Source organism: Alexandromys fortis, unplaced genomic scaffold (genome assembly GCF_014885135.2).
Source record: "Alexandromys fortis isolate MF-2015 unplaced genomic scaffold, M_Fortis_MF-2015_v1.1 scaffold_34, whole genome shotgun sequence".
NCBI lineage: Eukaryota > Metazoa > Chordata > Mammalia > Rodentia > Cricetidae > Alexandromys > Alexandromys fortis.
In genome coordinates this window covers 2,038,069-2,057,290 of record NW_026067933.1, presented here as the reverse complement: position 1 = coordinate 2,057,290, position 19,222 = coordinate 2,038,069, and the positions used below count along the sequence as shown (strand labels likewise).

General features: G+C 41.6%; 2 protein-coding genes across 2 annotated transcripts in view; both read right to left on the bottom strand.

The window, feature by feature from the left end:
- Iqub (IQ motif and ubiquitin domain containing) overlaps positions 1 to 5,262 on the bottom strand; it is a 59,960-nt gene extending 54,698 nt beyond the window's left edge. The window contains exons 1-2 of the mRNA XM_050145896.1: positions 5,181 to 5,262; positions 24 to 430 (exon numbers count right to left, since the gene is read on the bottom strand). Of these exons, the coding sequence (XP_050001853.1) occupies positions 24 to 426 (403 nt within the window). The 5' untranslated portion in view covers positions 427 to 430; positions 5,181 to 5,262. The remainder of the gene's footprint in view (positions 1 to 23; positions 431 to 5,180) is intronic.
- A 4,656-nt stretch (positions 5,263 to 9,918) lies between these two features.
- Ndufa5 (NADH:ubiquinone oxidoreductase subunit A5) lies at positions 9,919 to 18,982 on the bottom strand. The gene is made up of 5 exons (XM_050145910.1): positions 18,860 to 18,982; positions 18,564 to 18,608; positions 13,824 to 13,940; positions 10,457 to 10,522; positions 9,919 to 10,079 (listed from the first exon to the last, which is right to left on the bottom strand). The coding sequence occupies exons 1-5, from the start codon at positions 18,878 to 18,880 to the stop codon at positions 9,978 to 9,980; spliced, it is 351 nt and encodes a 116-aa protein (XP_050001867.1). The 5' UTR covers positions 18,881 to 18,982; the 3' UTR covers positions 9,919 to 9,977.
- Positions 18,983 to 19,222: the final 240 nt, after the last annotated feature.

Genomic DNA, 19,222 nt, shown 5'->3' with positions numbered 1-19,222 from the left:
GTCTGGTCTCCTACAGCTACTACCTGTTGCTAAAGATTCTCTTATTGTTGCCTGCAGAGTCTCCTTGATAGATTTTATTTCATTCAGAAACAGCAGGGGTTCCTCTTCTGGACTCTGACTCTCTGGACTTTTCCGTTCTTCCCAAGGTTGCGGTACGTTTTCAGCGGACACGACCTCTTCCCTGGGTTTGGCCTCAGACGATTTTGCAGTCCAGGTGCTGCGCTCACTCGGCGCCTCTGTGTTTTCCTCGCTCTCAGTGGTTAAGGCCTCGGTTTCAGACTCTTGCTCCACAGAAATATCTGACTCTTCGGCTTCTTCTGAAGGCCGAGGGATGCTGATGACATCGGCAGTTGGTTCACTGTCTGCCGTGGAGGCTGTGGAGGCTGCCACCTTCTGAGGCTCGACGTGCTCCTCGGGGTCAGACATTTTCCTGAATTAAGACAAATAGTTAAAGTTACTACACATAGAAAAGTTTCTCGCGGCACCTGGACAGATGGCTCTGTGGTTAAAGGCACTTGCTGATCGTGCAGAGGACCTGGGTTTGGCTCCCCAGCACCACAAGGTGGTTCTCAGGGGTCTGAAACTTCAGCTGCGGGGGATCTGATGCCTTCTTCGGGCATCCACGAATACCAGACACACATGCGGTGCACAGACCTAGAGGCAGACAAAGCTCTCAGACGCCTGAAATGCTGATCCTTATATTTTAAGGTTTATTTTCTTACTAGTGAGAGGGATCAGCTTAAAGCACATATGGGCTTTTAATTTTAAAATTACTGAAATTTAAAAAGAACAGAGAACCTTAAAATAGAATTTGGAATATAATATTCTCATAACATGTGGGGGAAAATCTTATTTCTTTCTTATCAATGAAGCATACCTCTTTAAGAAAGGACCTGGTTGGTTTTGGTTTGGGGCTTTTTTTTTTTTCTTTTTCATATAAAACTAGTGTGGTATTAGTGCTTCTAGCAATTGAGAGGATTAAAATTTTCAAACAAAGAGCCAGATAATGTACCCTGGATTAACAAAACACACTGCATTAGCTCCACTCTCACAAATAGAAGCAGAGGCCTCAATGACCTCTGACCCCAAAAAAGATACCGAATGTAGGACGTGCTGCAAGGCAATTGGAGTCAAAGTTGCGGTGACCAAGAGCTTAAACTTGAAACTCCAGGGGTGCGTGGGTTGCAAGTTTGTTTAAATGACGGAACCTAGTCTCCAGGACACCGGGGTCTCCGTTCAGAAGGTGTTGAGGTAGTTATGCTAGAATCCTGAGATTAATGTTTTCAGAGTGAAACGTGGTTTGTTTCCCTCACAGTCCTGAAGAGTGAAAGTCTAAGCAAGATTGTGCCAATCTGGCAAGGGAACCTCTCGGTCTGTACCACCTCCCGTCAGATGGCACCATGGAAAGGTCGCGGGACTGCCAGTGCCATTCATGTGAACCAGCTCAGATTTGGGGAAAGATCTGGCCCACTGTGTGCTGCTCGTCAGCCCTAGAAGATAAACAGTAATTTCACAGAGACTGTCCTGTATTTGCAAGTCAAAACGTGGCAACGATTTCGACTGGGGTAGAGAGTACACATTCAGCAGGGTATCTATCGTCTTCGCTCAGCTAGGATAAGCTGCTAATTAATATCCACTCCTAACACTCCCCATACGCCTGTCAACGCGCTCCGCTTGCATACATAAACATGTTTAAACACTCACTGCAGCACATATAACGTATCAAGGACCAAGCATGCACGTCACGGAATGAGCTGGGAAGGTCTCTGAAGCTCCAGCCGGAGGAGGTACCTATGCATCCCAGCTTCAATTTGGAAAGATTTTTTAAAATAATTTTCAAACTTTCTAAGTTTTGTTATAATTTCATAACACAAGTTATGAAAGAGAATATAAAGATAACTCCCTCCTAATTCTAATTTTTGTCACAGACTATTTTGGGTTTGGTGGTAAACAAGTCCATAAAATGTATTTGATATTTAAAGTATAAAATTGAATGTAAATTCCACATCTTTCATCTCATTGCCTATTCTAGCTATATAAAAGTTCATTGACTTGTATAAACTTTGGGTCTGGTTAATTTGGATCTATGGTGTTTTTAATTACACGTTTTTAAATTAATGTTGCAAAATTATTATCAAGTTAATTTAATTTTAAAATCATAATATTCTTAAATAAGAAAATAAAGCTACTAGAACAGAAAGGGATAAAATAAACAGTAAAAGAAACCTTTTATTGTTAATACTATAGTTTTATTTCTCACTGTCAAGCAACATAGTTTCACAAATTGTTCATAGGTGAATTTATAATTAGAAGCATATATCTTTAAATATATAAACTTTTTGCATATTTTAAACATTGATACAGTTTTATTTGTTTTTCACTCTATATATCTTTAACAGATATTTATTTATGTGTTTGCTTGTTTGTTTATTTATTTGTTTGTTTGGTTTTAGTTTTTTTGAAACAGAATTTCTCTGTATAACAACCCTGGCAGTCCTGGCCAGGCTGGCCTTGAACTCACAGAGATCCATGTGCTCCATGTGCTGGAGCTCCTGATTGCTGAGTGCTGGGGTTAAAGGTGTGCAATCTAGCCTATACTTAACTTTTTTTTTCTTTTTTTTGGTTTTTCGAGACAGAGTTTCTCTGTGGTTTTGGAGCCTGTCCTGGAACTAGCTCTTGTAGACCAGGCTGGTCTCGAACTCACAGAGATCTGCCTGCCTCTGCCTCCCCAGTGCTGAGATTAAAGGTGTGCGCCACCACCGCCCGGCTTATACTTAACATTTTTGAACGTTAATTTCTACCTCATTTTTCTCAACAATTGTGTAGTAACTTCACTGCAGAGCTAAGAAAAACACATTATATTCCATTTCTTGCTCTACTGAAGAACATTTCAACTGTCTCCAGTTTCATACAAGTAAAAAGTAGGGATGTAACAAAGGTACATCATCTTCATTTACAAGTTAAACACTCTATAAAAGAAGTTCCCATAATTAGGGGAAAATGTCAAAATTCATACGGATCTCCATTAAGTTCCATCAAATAATTTTCTTAAAATTAAGTATCATATTGCTGCCCCACTGATATTTCTTTTCATCTTTGTATTTAAATATCCCTTTGTTGTATGTTATAATTGTATTACCAGTTGTGAACTTGATGATATACCATCTTTTTTCTTTCCATACAGGGTTTCTCTGTAACTCATAAAGATCCTCCTGCCTCTGCCTCCCAAGGGCTGGGATTAAAGGCATGCGCCACCACTGCCCCTGCTGTTATACTTTCTTTTACTAGACTTAAGTTTTGGATTCTTTGGTAGTGAAATTTGTGAATCTTTTTGTTTATGAGTTACCAAGTTTCATGATGCGCTTAGAAACCCTACCTCGCACGAAGCATCACACCTATATGCATCCACACAAATGTATGAAACATATTTCAGAGTGGGAAATACCTATGGGAAGCTATCCTGAGATATGCTGTATTTACACAGACCAGTGTGCACTCGTGTGCCTACAGAAAGCTGTTCTGAGATCTACTGTGTTTACACAGACCAGTGTGCACTCATGCGCCTATGGGAAGCTGTTCTGAGATCTGCTGTGTTTGCACAGACCAGTGTGCACTCATGTACCTATGAGAAGCTGTTCTGAGATCTGCTGTGTGTGCACAGACCAGTGTGCTCTCATGTCAGCTTCACCTACATAGCACATATACCTTGAACACATCTGGAATATGTATGGGCGGAGAGGAAAAAAAACAGGGAGGTGAAAGATGCTAGTGATCCAATTTTTCATTGTTAGATCATGTGGTGACTTGAATAAGAATGGCCCCTATAGACTCACATACTCGAAAACTTAGACATCAGGGAGTGAAACTCTGATAGAATTAAAAGGATTGCAAGGTGTGGCCTTGTTCGAGGAAGTGTGTCACGGGAGGTGGGCTTTGAGGTGTCAAAAGTTCATGCCAGGTTCTCTCTCTCTCTCTCTCTCTCTCTCTCTCTCTCTCTCTCTCTCTCTCGATCAGGATGCAGATCTCAGCTACTGCTTCAGCACCTGCCTGCATGCCACCATGCTCCCTGCCATGGTGATAATGGACTAACCTCTGAAACTGTAAGCAAGGCTCCAACTAACTGCTTTCTTTTTATACGAGTTGTCACGGTCATGGTCTCTCTTCCCAATAGTAGAACAGTGAATAACACAGGCTGTCACACTCTTTGGTGGGGGTGCAGACCTCTTGACACAGCATAGCATTATGTAATGAAGGCTGGCCTTAAACTTGCCATCCCTTGCCTCATCTCTCCAGTGCTAAGAGGCATGCACCCTCCAGAATGAAGAAGTCTCCTGATTTTTATATATTATCTACTCAAAAAGGTTTTAGCCTGATGTTAAAAATAAAACACAGAGCCGGATGGCGGTGACGTACGCCTTTAATTCCAGCACTAGGGAGGCAGAGGCAGGCGGATCTCTGTGAGTTTGAGGCCAGCCTGGTCTACAAGAGCTAGTTCCAGGACAGGTTCCAAAGCTACAGAGAATCCCTGTCTTGAAAAACCAAAAATAAATAAATAAATACACATAAATGAATTAATAAATTAATAAATACACAATAGTTATTAAGATTGCATATTAAAAAAAAAACTCTGCCTCTTTCACCTCTAGTGATTTCAGTTCTTGCCATTTAAACCTGCTGCATCTGGACTGCTAGTAAGGCCGAGGTCCTGTCTCGCCTTCTATGAAATAGGCCTACTGAACTTCCACTGGGAGGTGAGACGACGAGGGGAGAGGAGTGAGGAAAGCAGTGTGCCTGGTGAGGGAAGTCTAAAGGCCCTGAATGCCTTGCAAACCGGAAACGGCCTCCGTAGAAGGCCACCGAGGCACCTTCTTCTTCTCTAGCATTACATGATCACCATGATCAGAACCAGGAGGAAGCATGATGTTCGCCTCCCATCTTGTCCCTGTTGACTGAGGATAGCAAATCGGGGACAGGGGAGAGAGGAAGCAGCTAGAGAAGGGGCAAAAAGAAGTGTGATGCTTTGTAAGGTTTTTGTTCTTCAGTTGAGAAATGTTGTCTCCTGACCAGACAGTCCTGGTGCCCAAGTGAGATTGGCACCCCCGTAAGGTCCACATGCCAGAGTCACCCCCACTTAGAACCAGCAGTCATCTAGAAGAGGGATGACAAATGTATCCCCTTACCTGCTCAAGAAACACAGCTATTACAGACCAAGAGGTGTCTCCTGTCCTCAGAAGCAGCATTTCCTGCTTAGGTGTTCTGTTGCTGGCCGGCGTATCCTAGCAACGGGCAGCTTCCTCCGCCAGGGCACGGCTCCCCCCCCCCCGCCACGCCCACCCCTCTCCCACCCCTGCGCAGTAGCAAAGCCAGCAAGAGCAAAAGGGGAGAAGACGAAAGTAAATACTGTTAGCTATCAGAAACCTAGACCTTAAGATGATCCGAAGTTAACCTTTCTCCTCCGGGAGCGCTTACAGTTTGAAAAGGCAGTCTGTAGCCATCTAAACCCACAGGTGATTTTCTTTTAAAATGAAATATATGAACACTGAAAGACAGGGATGATGAGAGAACCCAGATTCACAATGGTGAGTGCCTACTTTCTTTTGTCCAGTTTCGACCCTTGCTATAGCTTCCTGGAGCCAGAGAGAACAGGAAAAGAAGGACTATTAAATACTCTTTATGAGTCAGGAGAAGCTGAGCTTTTGTTTTTCTATCTTCAAATTCTTTAAAGTTTTAAAAGCACCGTTTTGGAGAAAAGATCAAATATGTTCCCCACAGAAGCTTCCTGTGGTTATCTCCTAACAGCAGCCAATGTTTAGCAAGTGTTATCATTAAGCACCGTGTCTGTATGCCCAGGAGTCAAGGCAAGGATTCTATTGAGGCACTATGAGCACTATTGTGTTATTGAGAAAAATAAAATACACAAAGATTTAATGAGAGGCAGGATTAAACACAGTCCAGACTTTAAGTCCCTATTATGTGCTACTGTGTTTAACATCCTTTGATATCTAAAGAGATTAATAAAACTAAAAACTTTGTATACAGTCCTTTCCCTCAATCACATTGGCCATTGTCTTCACGTCTTTATACCTTGTTGCTACAACCCCACTTTTTTGTTTTGGTTTGTTGTTGTTTTAATTTATTAGATTTAAAAAGAAAATACCAGTCCAAGTTCCCACTCCCTCCCCTCCTCCCCTTCCCTCCACACACCCTTCCACCCAACCCTGTAGTGTCCTCCTGTTAGGGGCAGTAATGAAAACAATATCGTTAGGAACAGAGGTCGGAAATGGGGCAAAAAGCAGGCAGCAGAAAGATTCATGTTCTTTCCACTGTTAAGTGTAGCCTGATATTCACTACCCGTTCTAATAACGTATTGATAACGCATTATGACCTTAACTTTATGTGCTCAATTTTACAATAGCTTTTCTTAGAGTGTACTTTTCTTAGGTGGTCTATGTAGCTTGAATCGCAGACATACATCAGGAACACACACTCAGTCTCTCACAAATACACAAAGGTGTTTGGCTAAGGGTCAATAGCCCCTAACTGAAAATAGTGATAGGAAAATACTATTGATTACAAAATGAAAATAGTGCCGTACAAAAGCTTTTTACTTTTCATCCTAAATCTGTGCACTTGCTCAGGTTTTGCTGTCCAAAATGACTCATCTCCCTCCAGTCATCTCTTTCTCTCAATGTGCTCCCACTTTTACAAAGGTGCCACCTGGTGGCCTTATGAAATCAAGCATTTTGAAGTAACCTCATAAGCAAATGTGTCTTGATAAAAATGGCTAAGTATGAAAAATACTAGAATAATTATTTACAAAACTAAGGACCTGAACATTGTTTGGGGAATTATCTCTGGATTAAATTTGCGTCCTTTGTGAACGTGCGAAGGGCCATCACCACTTTCCTGAAACTTTTGAAGTACATATGTCAGATATTCAAGATTTCACTGAATTACAGAAGGTAATATGGGTGCATAGTGTGTATTGAGCAATACATCTTCAGTCCCAAATCAAATACATTGATACATTTATTTACTATGTATCTGTGACAACAAATGTTTATTCATATTAAAATGGAATATAGACCAGAAATAATCTTGTATCGAGTTAGGTTTTTTTTTTATAAATGAGCTATGGGAAAACTTTGTGGGCCTGTTTTACCCTAAAGAAAAGGAATCCATACTCAGTAAAATGTGACACTCTGTAACAAGGTAGCAAAATTTACCTCTAAGAAAGGTACAGGAGCCACAGGGGGGGGGGGGGGCATGACATCATGAAATCCAGTAATGTATCTTATAATTTAGTCATAAATAGAAATAAATATATAGCAATTACAAAATTACATATCTAAAAGATATGCCACCAAAAAACTGTGTGCTACTGTGAAGCGACAAAGACTTCCTTAAAAATTAACTAGCGGTGTGGCAAACACAATCTGTGAGTTCCCCGGCACTTCCAGCACGTACTCTTTGTCTTTATTCATGTGCTGTTCCAGTTCCTTACAGCCATGTTCATGGATGGACGTTCTGTTGGCATCCGCTTAGTCTGTGCCCCTCCCTGGTGGCACTCTTAGGAGCAGCCTTTGTCAAGTCTCCTTGCACGTGTACTAGGAATAAACCAGGACTTCACACTAGGCACCTGGGAGAGAAGCAGTCTGTAGAATGCTTGATTTGTTAGAACTTAAGTTTTACTTCCCAAACCCATGTTTACAAAACAAAGGAAGCCAGGATGGATGACACATGCTTGTAATCCCAATGCCGGGAGCCTTTCCAGGTCAATGAGATATTCTGTCCAAAAAGAACAGTAAAATGAAAAAAAAATTTTAAAGAGGTGAATGGTACCAGGGAACCACACCACAGCTTGTCATGTAGCTCCCAAGCACAAAAAACGCATGCATGCGCACACACATGGTTCCCAAGCACACACAAATGCATGCATGCGCATACATGGTTCCCAAGCACACACAAACGCATGCATGCACACACACACACACGGTTCCCAAGCACACACAAACGCATGCATGCGCACACACACACGGTTCCCAAGCACACACAAACGCATGCATGCGCACACACGTTTCCCAAGCACACACAAACACATGTATTCACACACATACACACACACACACACACACACACACACGGTTCCCAAGCACACACACAGATAGCCTGTACTAAATCAGTTCTTTACACTACTTTTTTCACTAACTAGTCTTAGCTGACTACCTTCAAAGATACTTCCAAATATATTTCTGTAGCTCCCGTCACTTAACTCGAACCTGAATGTACAATTTAGGATCTCACTGTACAAGTTTTTATGGGAAATTGAACTTATTGAACAAACAAAAACGTGTGATTTTTAGCAATTTGGCATTTATCACTATGGCCCAGCACATGCCTATATAGCAACATAACTTGTGTAACCACGGAGTCCCAAGAATAAGGTGAGACCAGCTGTTATGAATTGCCACAGATTTTGACTTTCATCATTTTGAAGAGACACTCAAATGCACTCCACTGACTGTCCCTTAAGAAAGGGAGAAAGCAAAAGACAAATTTGTTCTTCTATCCTGCAGATCTGAGTGAAAGGAGAGGGGAGGAGACTAAGACTAAAGGGCATAATGAAAACTGCCTCTTGGCAGCAGCACACTCTACAGAGCGAGGCCTCCTGTAAGTGACAGTTCCCAGAGCCTTCATCTAGTAGATGCCGTATGCTGTTTGTCCAAATAGTACCAGTATATTCCTGCCATCCTTATGAAGTTATTATACATCCACTCACAATCATTCCAAGATGAATACATCTTTGGTTATGCTAGGTAAATGCCATTTTCATTCCAAAACAGACTGTCCACTAACTGAAATATTCAGCATTAAGTCCAGATAGGCAAAGCAAGGGCAGGGGACACAAAACTTAAAGATTACTTTCTTGTCTGCACAGTCAAACATGATAGGCTTCTCTTTGGAAGTACCTGTGATATGGTAAGAATTTGAATATGAGTTATCAGAAGGCTACTGATAAAAAACTACTCAACTTAGTCTAGAAGACAGTCAGCAACATTAAAAATCTCGGACAAACAGAATCCTCTGTGAAATCAGGACATTTAACCTGGATGTTTATAAATCAAATGGGAAAGAATTGAAGGACTGAAAACAAGCGTAAGGTTGTGAGGGCCACAGAACGGTAATGTGCAAATGGGTAGATTAAGACACGGTAGCTTGCAGACAGCCATTCTTATTATCATTGTCTATGACCAATACAAAGATCTGGGCACACGATTTCCAGTGACGTCAGCTTGGGTACACTGACAGACGAGGAAGGAGGATCTCAGTATGTTGGAACCTATATTGTACAGGCTGGTGTGACTATGGAATCCAAGTGTATTAGACGGCGCCTATTCTAGAGGTGCACTGCTTGTGTTACCCGAAGTGTTACCATGATGGCGGTAGTTCCTCCAACACACCATGCTTTGCAGGGTCACACCACACTGCTGGTTTTCTTACCAGCAGCAGAGATAAACTACAGCACGCTATTCTGATGTCACATGATTTAGTTAAGTACTGAGAAGAGTGGGTGCCATTCCCATCAAGAACATTACTATGTGAAGATTACTATCACATTTACATAGCAATTACCAGAAACTCCTAAGCAAACACCAATAAAGTCTGCTCCACTAAACAAAGCTATAGTAGCATGTTGGTGAAATATCCAAGACGCTCAAATATAACAGGAGTCAATGAAAGATGACACAGGCACAGCAAACCCATTGTGTGACCTCAGAAATGGAAACCGGAAAGTCAGTGTGAAAGGATTCATAGGACCCCGTTACCATAACCAATGTTGTCTCCTAAATATGTCTTGGAAAGAAGGTACACACTATACTCTTCTTAACTCTAAGATGTCGATGACAAGGACACATCTTAGCATAACAGAACATTTAATTGCACATTTAATTGGCATCAACCATCATACACTGTAATCATATTGGCCACTTCCATTGGTTGGCAGGAGGCTCTTCCACCAGTGGCTCCCATGGCTTCCACTGCAGCATCTTCCTTGCCAGACTTAGTTCATGTTCAGCCTATTAATAAAAGAAAATTTGGAAATAAGATTATTTGATGAGTTATTCAAGATGTATTTTCAGAGGAATACCTGAACGCTAACTACTAGAGCATACACTTCTACAACCAGTATTCTAAAGTCCTAATGTAGTCTACCATCAAATATTGAGTATTACAAAAGCAAAGTTTCAGGGCCACACGGTCACCACTAAGAAAACTCTGACTTCGGAGAATGAAATCTGTAGGAATTAGTGTTGACAATCTCAGGGAGACGTAAAACCCGTCCCTCATCTACAACAGTGGCTTTCAAATTTCACCCAAGTTCTCACTTAGCCGTCAGGTGCAAGCCAAGACCAGCACGAGATGCCACAACACTAAATGTTCAGTGTTTCCTTACCTGAAGAATCACCTCTTCTACTTCACCACCCTGAAGCAAATTTTCTAATTTTTTAACATCTGGTTCCTACAATTTTAAGGAGAAAGAAAAAAGAGAATTATACACAGAAGCATAATCTCTGAGAATTTCAATATCCTACATGTTAAAAAGCCATATATAAAAGCCCTTCCAACAAGCAGTTTTTCTCTCACCTTGCTCTTATTCTTTTTAACCAAAAATTTGATGGAAATCCATTTTTTTCTCTACTACTCAATTACTTCTGCCTTAATATTAACAACTGTTAAATACTGACATACTTAGCAAAGGTAAGACATATAATATATAATTTAGTCTTGCTAAATTAAATTTTCAAATATCTTACTTTTGTAAATATTTTCTATACCACCTATAAATGAATAAACAATAAATGCTATCATATGACCAAAAAACTCCTCTTCTGGGAATATACCAAACAATGCATAATAAATAAATTATATGTTCGAAAATGTCACAGAAGCCACAAATAACAGTCCCAAACTAGAAATAACCTAAATAACCAGCACCAATAGAAGTGATCTGTCAATTATGGTCCTGAGATACAGTAGGATACTATATGGCAATGGTGAGGGACAAATTATAACTATATGATACCCTCAAATATACTATTAAGTAGGAAAAACGAGTATCAATGGGTATATGAAAATTATTCCATTCCTACAGAGTTGAGAAATAGGCAAAATGAATCTATTATGTTTAAAAAAAAGGGGGGGGGTAGTAACTAGGAGTAAATGACTTGGTGACATGGAACATCACTTTTTTTGTCTGGTATTAATTAGAATGTGTTAATTCTTAAAATTCCATCAAGCCCTACACTTATGATTTCTATATATTTTTGATGTACATTATTCTTTACTTTAAGAAAATTGCTAATATGGTGCCTTGACTACCTAAGGAAACTCTTTTCTAATAGACCGAGCTTTTTCGTCATTATCCAGGTAGATTTTATCCCATAAATGAAATAAAAAGAGTGTTAATGATAATGATAGCAACCGTGTACTCTGGATGGTGTGGGAAAGCAGAAGCCGTCCCTCCCACATGTGAGGCAATGTTCCACTGCTGAGCTACAAGCCCAGCAACACCTGCATCTTGGAGCAGACATATTTAAACCAGACAAAATAAGGGGAATTCAAAAGATAAAATAAAGTGACCACATAAGTAAAACTGCATAGAATCCACAGAAGTACCAGCAGGTGAGCGCTGCAGAAGTGTAAAAGAAATGACATGGTGGACTAAGAAGACAAAAGCTAGACTTCAGCAGACCTTACAGATCATGCCAGAATTAACCTGCAACCATGACTCTAGCTCCAAATCCATCAGTGAAAGCTGAGTTTCATATGCCCAGGTCAGGAAGAAGCTTAAAACTCAGCCTTTCAGACACACGACACAAAAAACCACAGGACAATTTTTCAACAGAAAAAAGATGTAAGATTTAGATACTGAGAATGTATTCTATTGTTTGCAGAACTAGACACAAAGTAAGTAAGATAGGACTACAAATTAATAATTGGTTTGAAGGCAGCTGAGGCAGCAGAGCAAAGGTTTTGGGTTCCTAAGTGAAGAGGTGATGGCAGTGAACTCTGACAATGACTGTGACATCAACAGTAAGTGAAAAAAATACTGAAATACATTTTTTCTTGAAATACATATAGGACCCAACTAAATATCTCAGACTAATGCAAACAGTGACAAAATGGAAGAGGGGAAAACCAGAGACCAGACAGGATAAACAAAGGTCACTGAGAGTGAAGTTGAGGAAGAATCAAAGGCACAGTGGGACAGGTTCACCTATGAAAAGCAGAGACATTCTTAGTCTGTGAGAAGAAAAAAGACATCAGTTCATCTGCCTCAAACAAATCAAGCTACCATCAGCCTCCTTCAAAGACTATCTGTAGGTTACTTCCAGACTCCAAGCTAAGGATCAAATCTTTGGTAACCTAATAATACATATACTGTTATCACTTGTGCCCGGATGAACAGTTATTGAGTTCTACAAAGTCAGCTCTTTCACGTCTCCCTGCCAGCACTGGGACTGAAAGCTGTAGGCTCCATTTGGTTGGCCCTATAACAAAATACATAGATTGGCTGGATTAAACACTAGAAATTTCAGCTGAGCCTCCTGACACAGATGTGTAACTTCACCTATTCTAGGTACTGAGGCAGGAGGATTGCAAATTCTAGGCATGCCTGAACCATATACAGAATTAAGTTCAAGTTCATCTTGAGCAGTTTAATGAAACCTTGTGTCAAAACAGAAAGTTAAGGAAGACGTTGGGATACAAACGGTATGCTTGCCTCACTTGTGTGAGGTCCCAGGTTCAATCCCTAGCACCATGAAGGACACAGACACACACACACACACAAAACAGACTTTTCTTATAGTTGTAGAGAGCAGACGTCCAAAGTCAAGGTGACAACATAGTTGGGTCTAATGAGGGTTTGTTTCCCCCCGCCCCCCGAAGTCACACAATGGCACCTTGCTATGTGCTCACACATCCTTCACGCGCTGACACTCATGGGCAAGGAGCAAGACTGTCTAGTGTCTATTTATACACTATCCTTAGAGGGTCAGGGTCCCACCCCTGTGAGTTTATGTGACTTCAATTTTTTCCAGGGACAATTTATTTCTAAATAAAGCAATACCATGTATTACAGCTGTGACACAGATTTCTGGGAACAAAGTATTCAGTTTCAGTGTTCAGTGTAGCTTGAAGAAAACCAAGCAGCCCTCTTCCTGTACAACAAAGTGCTGTGTGTTTATGGGATTAGCCCTTGAACCTAGGGCTCATACATGCTAAAAGTTCTACCACCAAGTCACACCTTTTTATTTTGAAATGAAGTCTAATAAAGTTACCAGTCAGGCCAGCTCTGAGCTTCCTCTGTAGCCCAAGGTGACAAGAATTTGTGATCTCCCTGCCTCAGTTTCCCTAGAAGCTGGGGATTACAGGCCTGCATGACCAAGCCCTGGACAACATACTCTCTAAAGTAATCATTTTGACAGCTTTCTGTACATCACCACAACACAATTCTCCTGGCTTTTGTTCTTCTCTGCTGTGGTTAGAAATCAAGAGGAATGTCTCTACAGTCAGAGGTGAAAGATCACCCACAACTAGGCTGGAAGATGGCACAAAGGAACCTGCAATGTCACCTCGGGGCACGGATCCTGTCTTATTCTTGTCCTCCAACAGTGCTTTACACATGGAAATCAGTCAGTCAGAGCACAGGTGTTTGCTGAATGCAGAAGGAAAAAGATGGATGAATAGCACTGAAAGAAAGTACAAACCAAGAGCTAAAATGAGCACCTGAAATATTCCTTAAATGTCTTACTTACCGCCTTGACCATATCCAGCTTCTCATTGGTGATCTGTTCTGTGTATTTTCTATAGGCTGCATGTTGAGGGAACTGCTTCATAATATCAAGAATCTTTGTATACAATATTGTTAGCCTCTGGAAAGACAAACCACACACACGTCAGTAAGTCAAAATGCCACCACAGACAGAATGCATTTAAGTACTCACAGGAATAACTAAGAGAATTCACAATTTTAAACTGTGCTTTACTAAAATTCATGTCTATGTTCAATCTCTTTACAACCTAAGAAAAAATGGAATACAAGCATGGAAATTCTTCCTACTGTGGTATATACAAAAGTTGAGTGTACATATATAAGAAGTATAATAATAAGCTAAATTAAAACCAACTCGTAGCTAGCTAATGGCCTTCTCTGGAATCAAATCATTTATTAAAGCTGAATTCCTCATCTTGAGGTAATGGGTATTACAAATTGCACATCGAGATGTCAAGACTCTGATGTTCTAACTGTGCTTTGTTCTTCCCTCTTGGAATAAGGTATGTAACTCGGTTTTGATTTATAAGAACCTATAATTAGGAGACTGTGTATTGGATAATAATGTGTATGCAGTATACATGCATATGTATTATTTTGGAATCATTTTAATCCTTGTCCTCTCAAATTTATTAATATAATGCATATATTCATTTTAATACAGTATTTTAATAAGTTTCAATCTGATTCAAATTTTGAGGTTTTTAAAAAGATTGAGGGGCGGTAACTAGAGAGACGGCTCAGTGGCTAAGAGCACTGGCTGCTCTTCTAGAAGACCTGGGTTCTATTCCCAGCATCCACATAGCAGTTTACAAGGATCTGCAACCCCAGTCCTAGGGGATGTGATACCCTCTTCACTGGTACCAGGAACAGAATGGTACACAGACACACATGCAGGCATACACATAAGTATCAAATAAATTGAAAACTATTTTTTCATCTTTTAGGGTAAAATAGAATGCATCTAGTCTCACAAAAAATTCAGATGAGAATCAGAATGATCAGCGTAGGACAATGCAAAGGAAAGTGTCTGTGTAATGTAGTATCAAACTGGGACGCTTCTCACAGTGAAAGCAGACTGTACTCATCACTGTGCCAAAACACAGATGCAAACCTGAGCAGCCTCCCAACAAGGGACACGAGCCTGAAACCTGAGCATGTCAGTAATACAAGCAATCAACACTTCTAAAGAACACTCTTCTTTTTTCAGTAAGAATGTACCATGTGCTGTTTGGATATAGACAGACTGGACGTGGGTCAAACTCGTTCTACAGAGAAGAGTGGTGGAAAATATGATAAGCACGATAAAACACAGAATCCATCATGGCGGACCGGGAGAAGATACAGAGCGGGAGGCAGTAAAAACAACACCAAGAACTGATGGTCTGCACGCACACAGCGCCACTGCCTAGCTGCCTGGACAAGCTGTTTTGATCTAGATGCCCTCATTCCTCATCCATAAAACGTAGAGAGCATATAGGATGTTGGGTCAGTACCAGTCACCTATTGTCTCAGTCTCAGCATCCTATGAAGGAAGAATCACTTCAGCAAAACGCAGAGGAGCTCAAAAAGAAGAAAATGCATCTGAGACACCTTTGAGGGATGGAGTTGAAAACCTGAAGGTGTTGGAAGAAGCAATTTACGTACAAATTAATACAGTACCAGACTGGCAAAAGACACCAAAGCCATAAAGGAAGTAGATACACCTCTGCAGCTGTGCTGTGCAGTAAGCAGCTGCTCATCAAATACAGCTGTGGAGTACTTAAAATATAGCTAACCCAGAGGGAGATATAGTGTAGGAGAATATACTGTAAAAAAGGGGCTGCAGACTAGCATTAAATTTCATACTGAATATACACTAAAATGATAAAATGTCAGATGTTAGGTTAAATCATAAAAGTAATTTATTAACAAACAAACAAACAAATCTTTCTGCTCCCTTTGAAGCAGGGTCCTACTCTATAGCTCGTGCTATCCTCAAACTTAGATCCCCACATCTTGGCCTCCCAAGTGCTAGGAAGACAGTCATGCACTACTTTTAGTTTTCTATACTAAAAAAAAAAAAAAAAAAAAAAAAAATTCTAGACAACTTCATATTGCATTAGGACAGCTTACAAGTTTGTGCTCGTGTTTATTTAGGAAGCACTTGACTAGAAGTAAGTACATAACAGAAACACTCAGGAGACACGGAGGAGAAAAGTTAGACTGCATGTAGTTTTACATACCACGTTACAGCTCTTGGGCCTTTTGGGGAGACTAAAAGACTTAAGATAAGGGTGCAGTTGAGCCTATGTTTTAGGAAAATTAAGCTGCCGGTCATGAGCTAAAGGAAGGAAAGAAAGAAAGAGTCACGAAGGCCAGTAATAAAGCTGTTGAAAGCACTTCCACAAGAGCAAGGGCTTAAGCTGCACTGAAGACTAGAGGAAGATCAAAGAGGTCGAACCAGACTGGTAGATGTAGGTGAACTGTTCTTCCCCACCTGCCAGATCCCATATAACTGACACGGAGACTCAGTATTAATTATAAATGTTCATCCAATAGTTCACACTTGTTACTACTAATTCGTACATTTTAAATTAACCTATAATTCTTATCTACCCTCTGCCACCTGGCAGCGCCTTCCTTCAACACAGAATGCTCATCTTACTTCTTTCTGAGTCTCTCTGGACCCTTCTTCTTCCTGGTGTCCTTAGTTTGGTTCTCCCACCTAAGTTTATTCTGTCCAGCTATTGGTCAGTCAACATCTTTATTAAACCAATCACAGCAACAAATCTTCAGTGTACAAAGGGATTATGCCACAGCAGTTAGAGAAAAAAAATTAAGCACAATCCATTACTGGAATAAATATGAAAGTAAAAGATTTTAGTAACAATGACAACGTTCAAGTTCTGAGTTGGGGCAGAAAGAGTCATAGACCTGATAAAGACAAGCCATAGAGGAAGAATATCAGAAACAGAGAACTGTGACTTCTGTTCTCCACATTAACTCTGAAATACAAATTCATAAAGAATCCAAGAGTCATTCACTAAGCACTGACTGTACTATGAGCTCCTCAGAGTTCTAGCAGTGAACACACAATAGTCTTATCTTTGTAAAAAGTCTGAGTCCGACAATACCTGAGCAAAATGTGGTCTGTTAAAGAGTGATCTGGAGAATCCCTAAAAGGGCCCAAAAACTGAGAAAGCCTCTGGAAGGTTTTAAAGAAAGAAATGGCATAACCAGATACATTTTTGCACAAACCAGCTAAGAAAAAGGCGGGGAAAAGCAGCTCCCAAAGTGATGTAATTATCACAGAAGTGAGGACAGTGACAGAAACGTGGGGCTAGCAAAGGCGGTGGTGAGGTGTACCTGGATAACTCTGAGGGTCGGACGCAGAGGATTTACTGACATAGCAAGTGACATGTGAGCGGGTGAACGCAGTGCAGCGTGATTTCAGATGGGGACTCTGAGTCGGAGAAGCTCGGGTGACCCGTCTGACACACAACTGAAGATGCTCACTAAGAGCATATGCGTGTATACACACATACACACACGGCTTCATAAGAGGGGAGGCCAGTGCTTGATATGGAAATAGAAGAATTAAACTGTTTATAGGTAGCATTTAAAACCATTAGATTATCTCCACTCAAGGAGAGCAAAACAAACCTAAATTTAAAAACTGTCTAAGAACTGGGTCATGAATACGACAAAAAAGTATAAGAGTAGAGAAATGAGGAACTGGAAAAGGCAAAGGATTAGGAAAAACAATAAACAACAACCGCTCAAAAGACTAAACACAGGATAGTGAGAAGCCTGGACACCCAGGAAACAAGGTAGTTCGTGTAGATCATCAAAAGTGTCAAAACTGCAGCTCTGGGGTCAGGAGATGGCACAGTGGGTAACCACGCTTGCCACCAGCCTTTTGATCTGAGTGATGTCCCCGGGACCTATATGGTGAAAGGAGAGAACCAACTCCACGGAATTGTTTTCTGACCTACACACACACTGGCACACACACAAATAGATAAATGTAATCAAAGTATTTTCACTGGTACTCCTGGGACAATTAAGAGAAACGTGAACCGACGAGATTTAGCATCACTGCTATCACGGGAAACACTGAAAAGGGCAGTTCTGGCCAGGTCTGGCTGAAGTATATTGAAGAGGTGATGAGAAGCTGGAGGCAGTAAATACTGATGACTCGAGTTATGTACGTATATAGGGAAGGAGAGAAGCAGTGTAACTGCTGAAAAGAGGAGAAATTACAAGATTTTTGTTTAGGTTTGTTTGTATGTTTTCCAATAGATACCGAAGGAGGCAACTGTTAGGGTGGTGGGATAAGCCAATGTGTGAAATCCAAAGCAGAAATGTATGAAAATGCGACGTGCAGGGCGCCGAGGATAGTCCATACAACTGAAGGTGCGAAAATGCCAAGAAAGGGTCAAGAAGAAAAGTGTCTTAACGAAGAGGACACAGAAAAGGCAACATCAAAAAGGGGGACGTGGGATCAGAGAAGCCTAGGGTGTCATTGTGTCAAGAGCTCTCGGGGACGCGGAGGGGTGGGAGGAGAGGCGTGGGTGGGGTGGGGTGGGTTCCTGTCCCGTTGACACTGCAAGATCAAGGTTGCACACACACACACACACACACACACACACACCCGTATTTATCTCGTGTGTCCCGTTAACCTTGTTAGACCAAGGTCATACGCACGCGCGCGAGCACACACGCACACACACGAACTTACCTCGTGTGGCGTCGGGCACACAGCCAATCCCACCAGGCCGGTGGTCTGTTCGGAAACAAAACACAGCCGCGCTGTTTACCGTAATCCCACGAGCCACCGCGCACAGAAAGCCAACCCGTCCCTCCCGGGACTTCCCTGCCCGGCCCGCGTCCCCAAGCCGCCCGCAGAGCAGCCGACCGTCCGGTAATCCCCTCCCAGGGCATCGGACCCTCCCCAACCCCGTCGGCTTAGCGTCTCCACCCACGGGTGAGGGAGACGCGGCCGCCACACCACCGTGGTGACCTCCATCCGCTCACCTTCTTCAACGCACCCGCCATGACAGCACCCGAGGTCAGGAGCGCGCAGCCCTCTGGGAGCCTCCCCCAGGCCTGCTCAATCGAGCGTCGACGCTGCTGCTCAGTCACCTAGGAAACCATCGGGCTCCGGCGCTCGAGCAGGAGAGTGTGGGTGGGTGTTACTCCCGCCCACCTGGAAGGGATTTGCGCATGTGCGACTCATGCGCAAAGCTCTGCAGGATTTGGGCATAACAGAGACTGACTCCGTGGTTAGGGTTAAACATTAAGGGAAACTCTACGAAAAACCTCAAATGTAGTCACTACAGGAGCTATAATTTTGCTTAGCCTTTGATTGACGTCTTTTAAACGGCAAGTCCTCAGTTT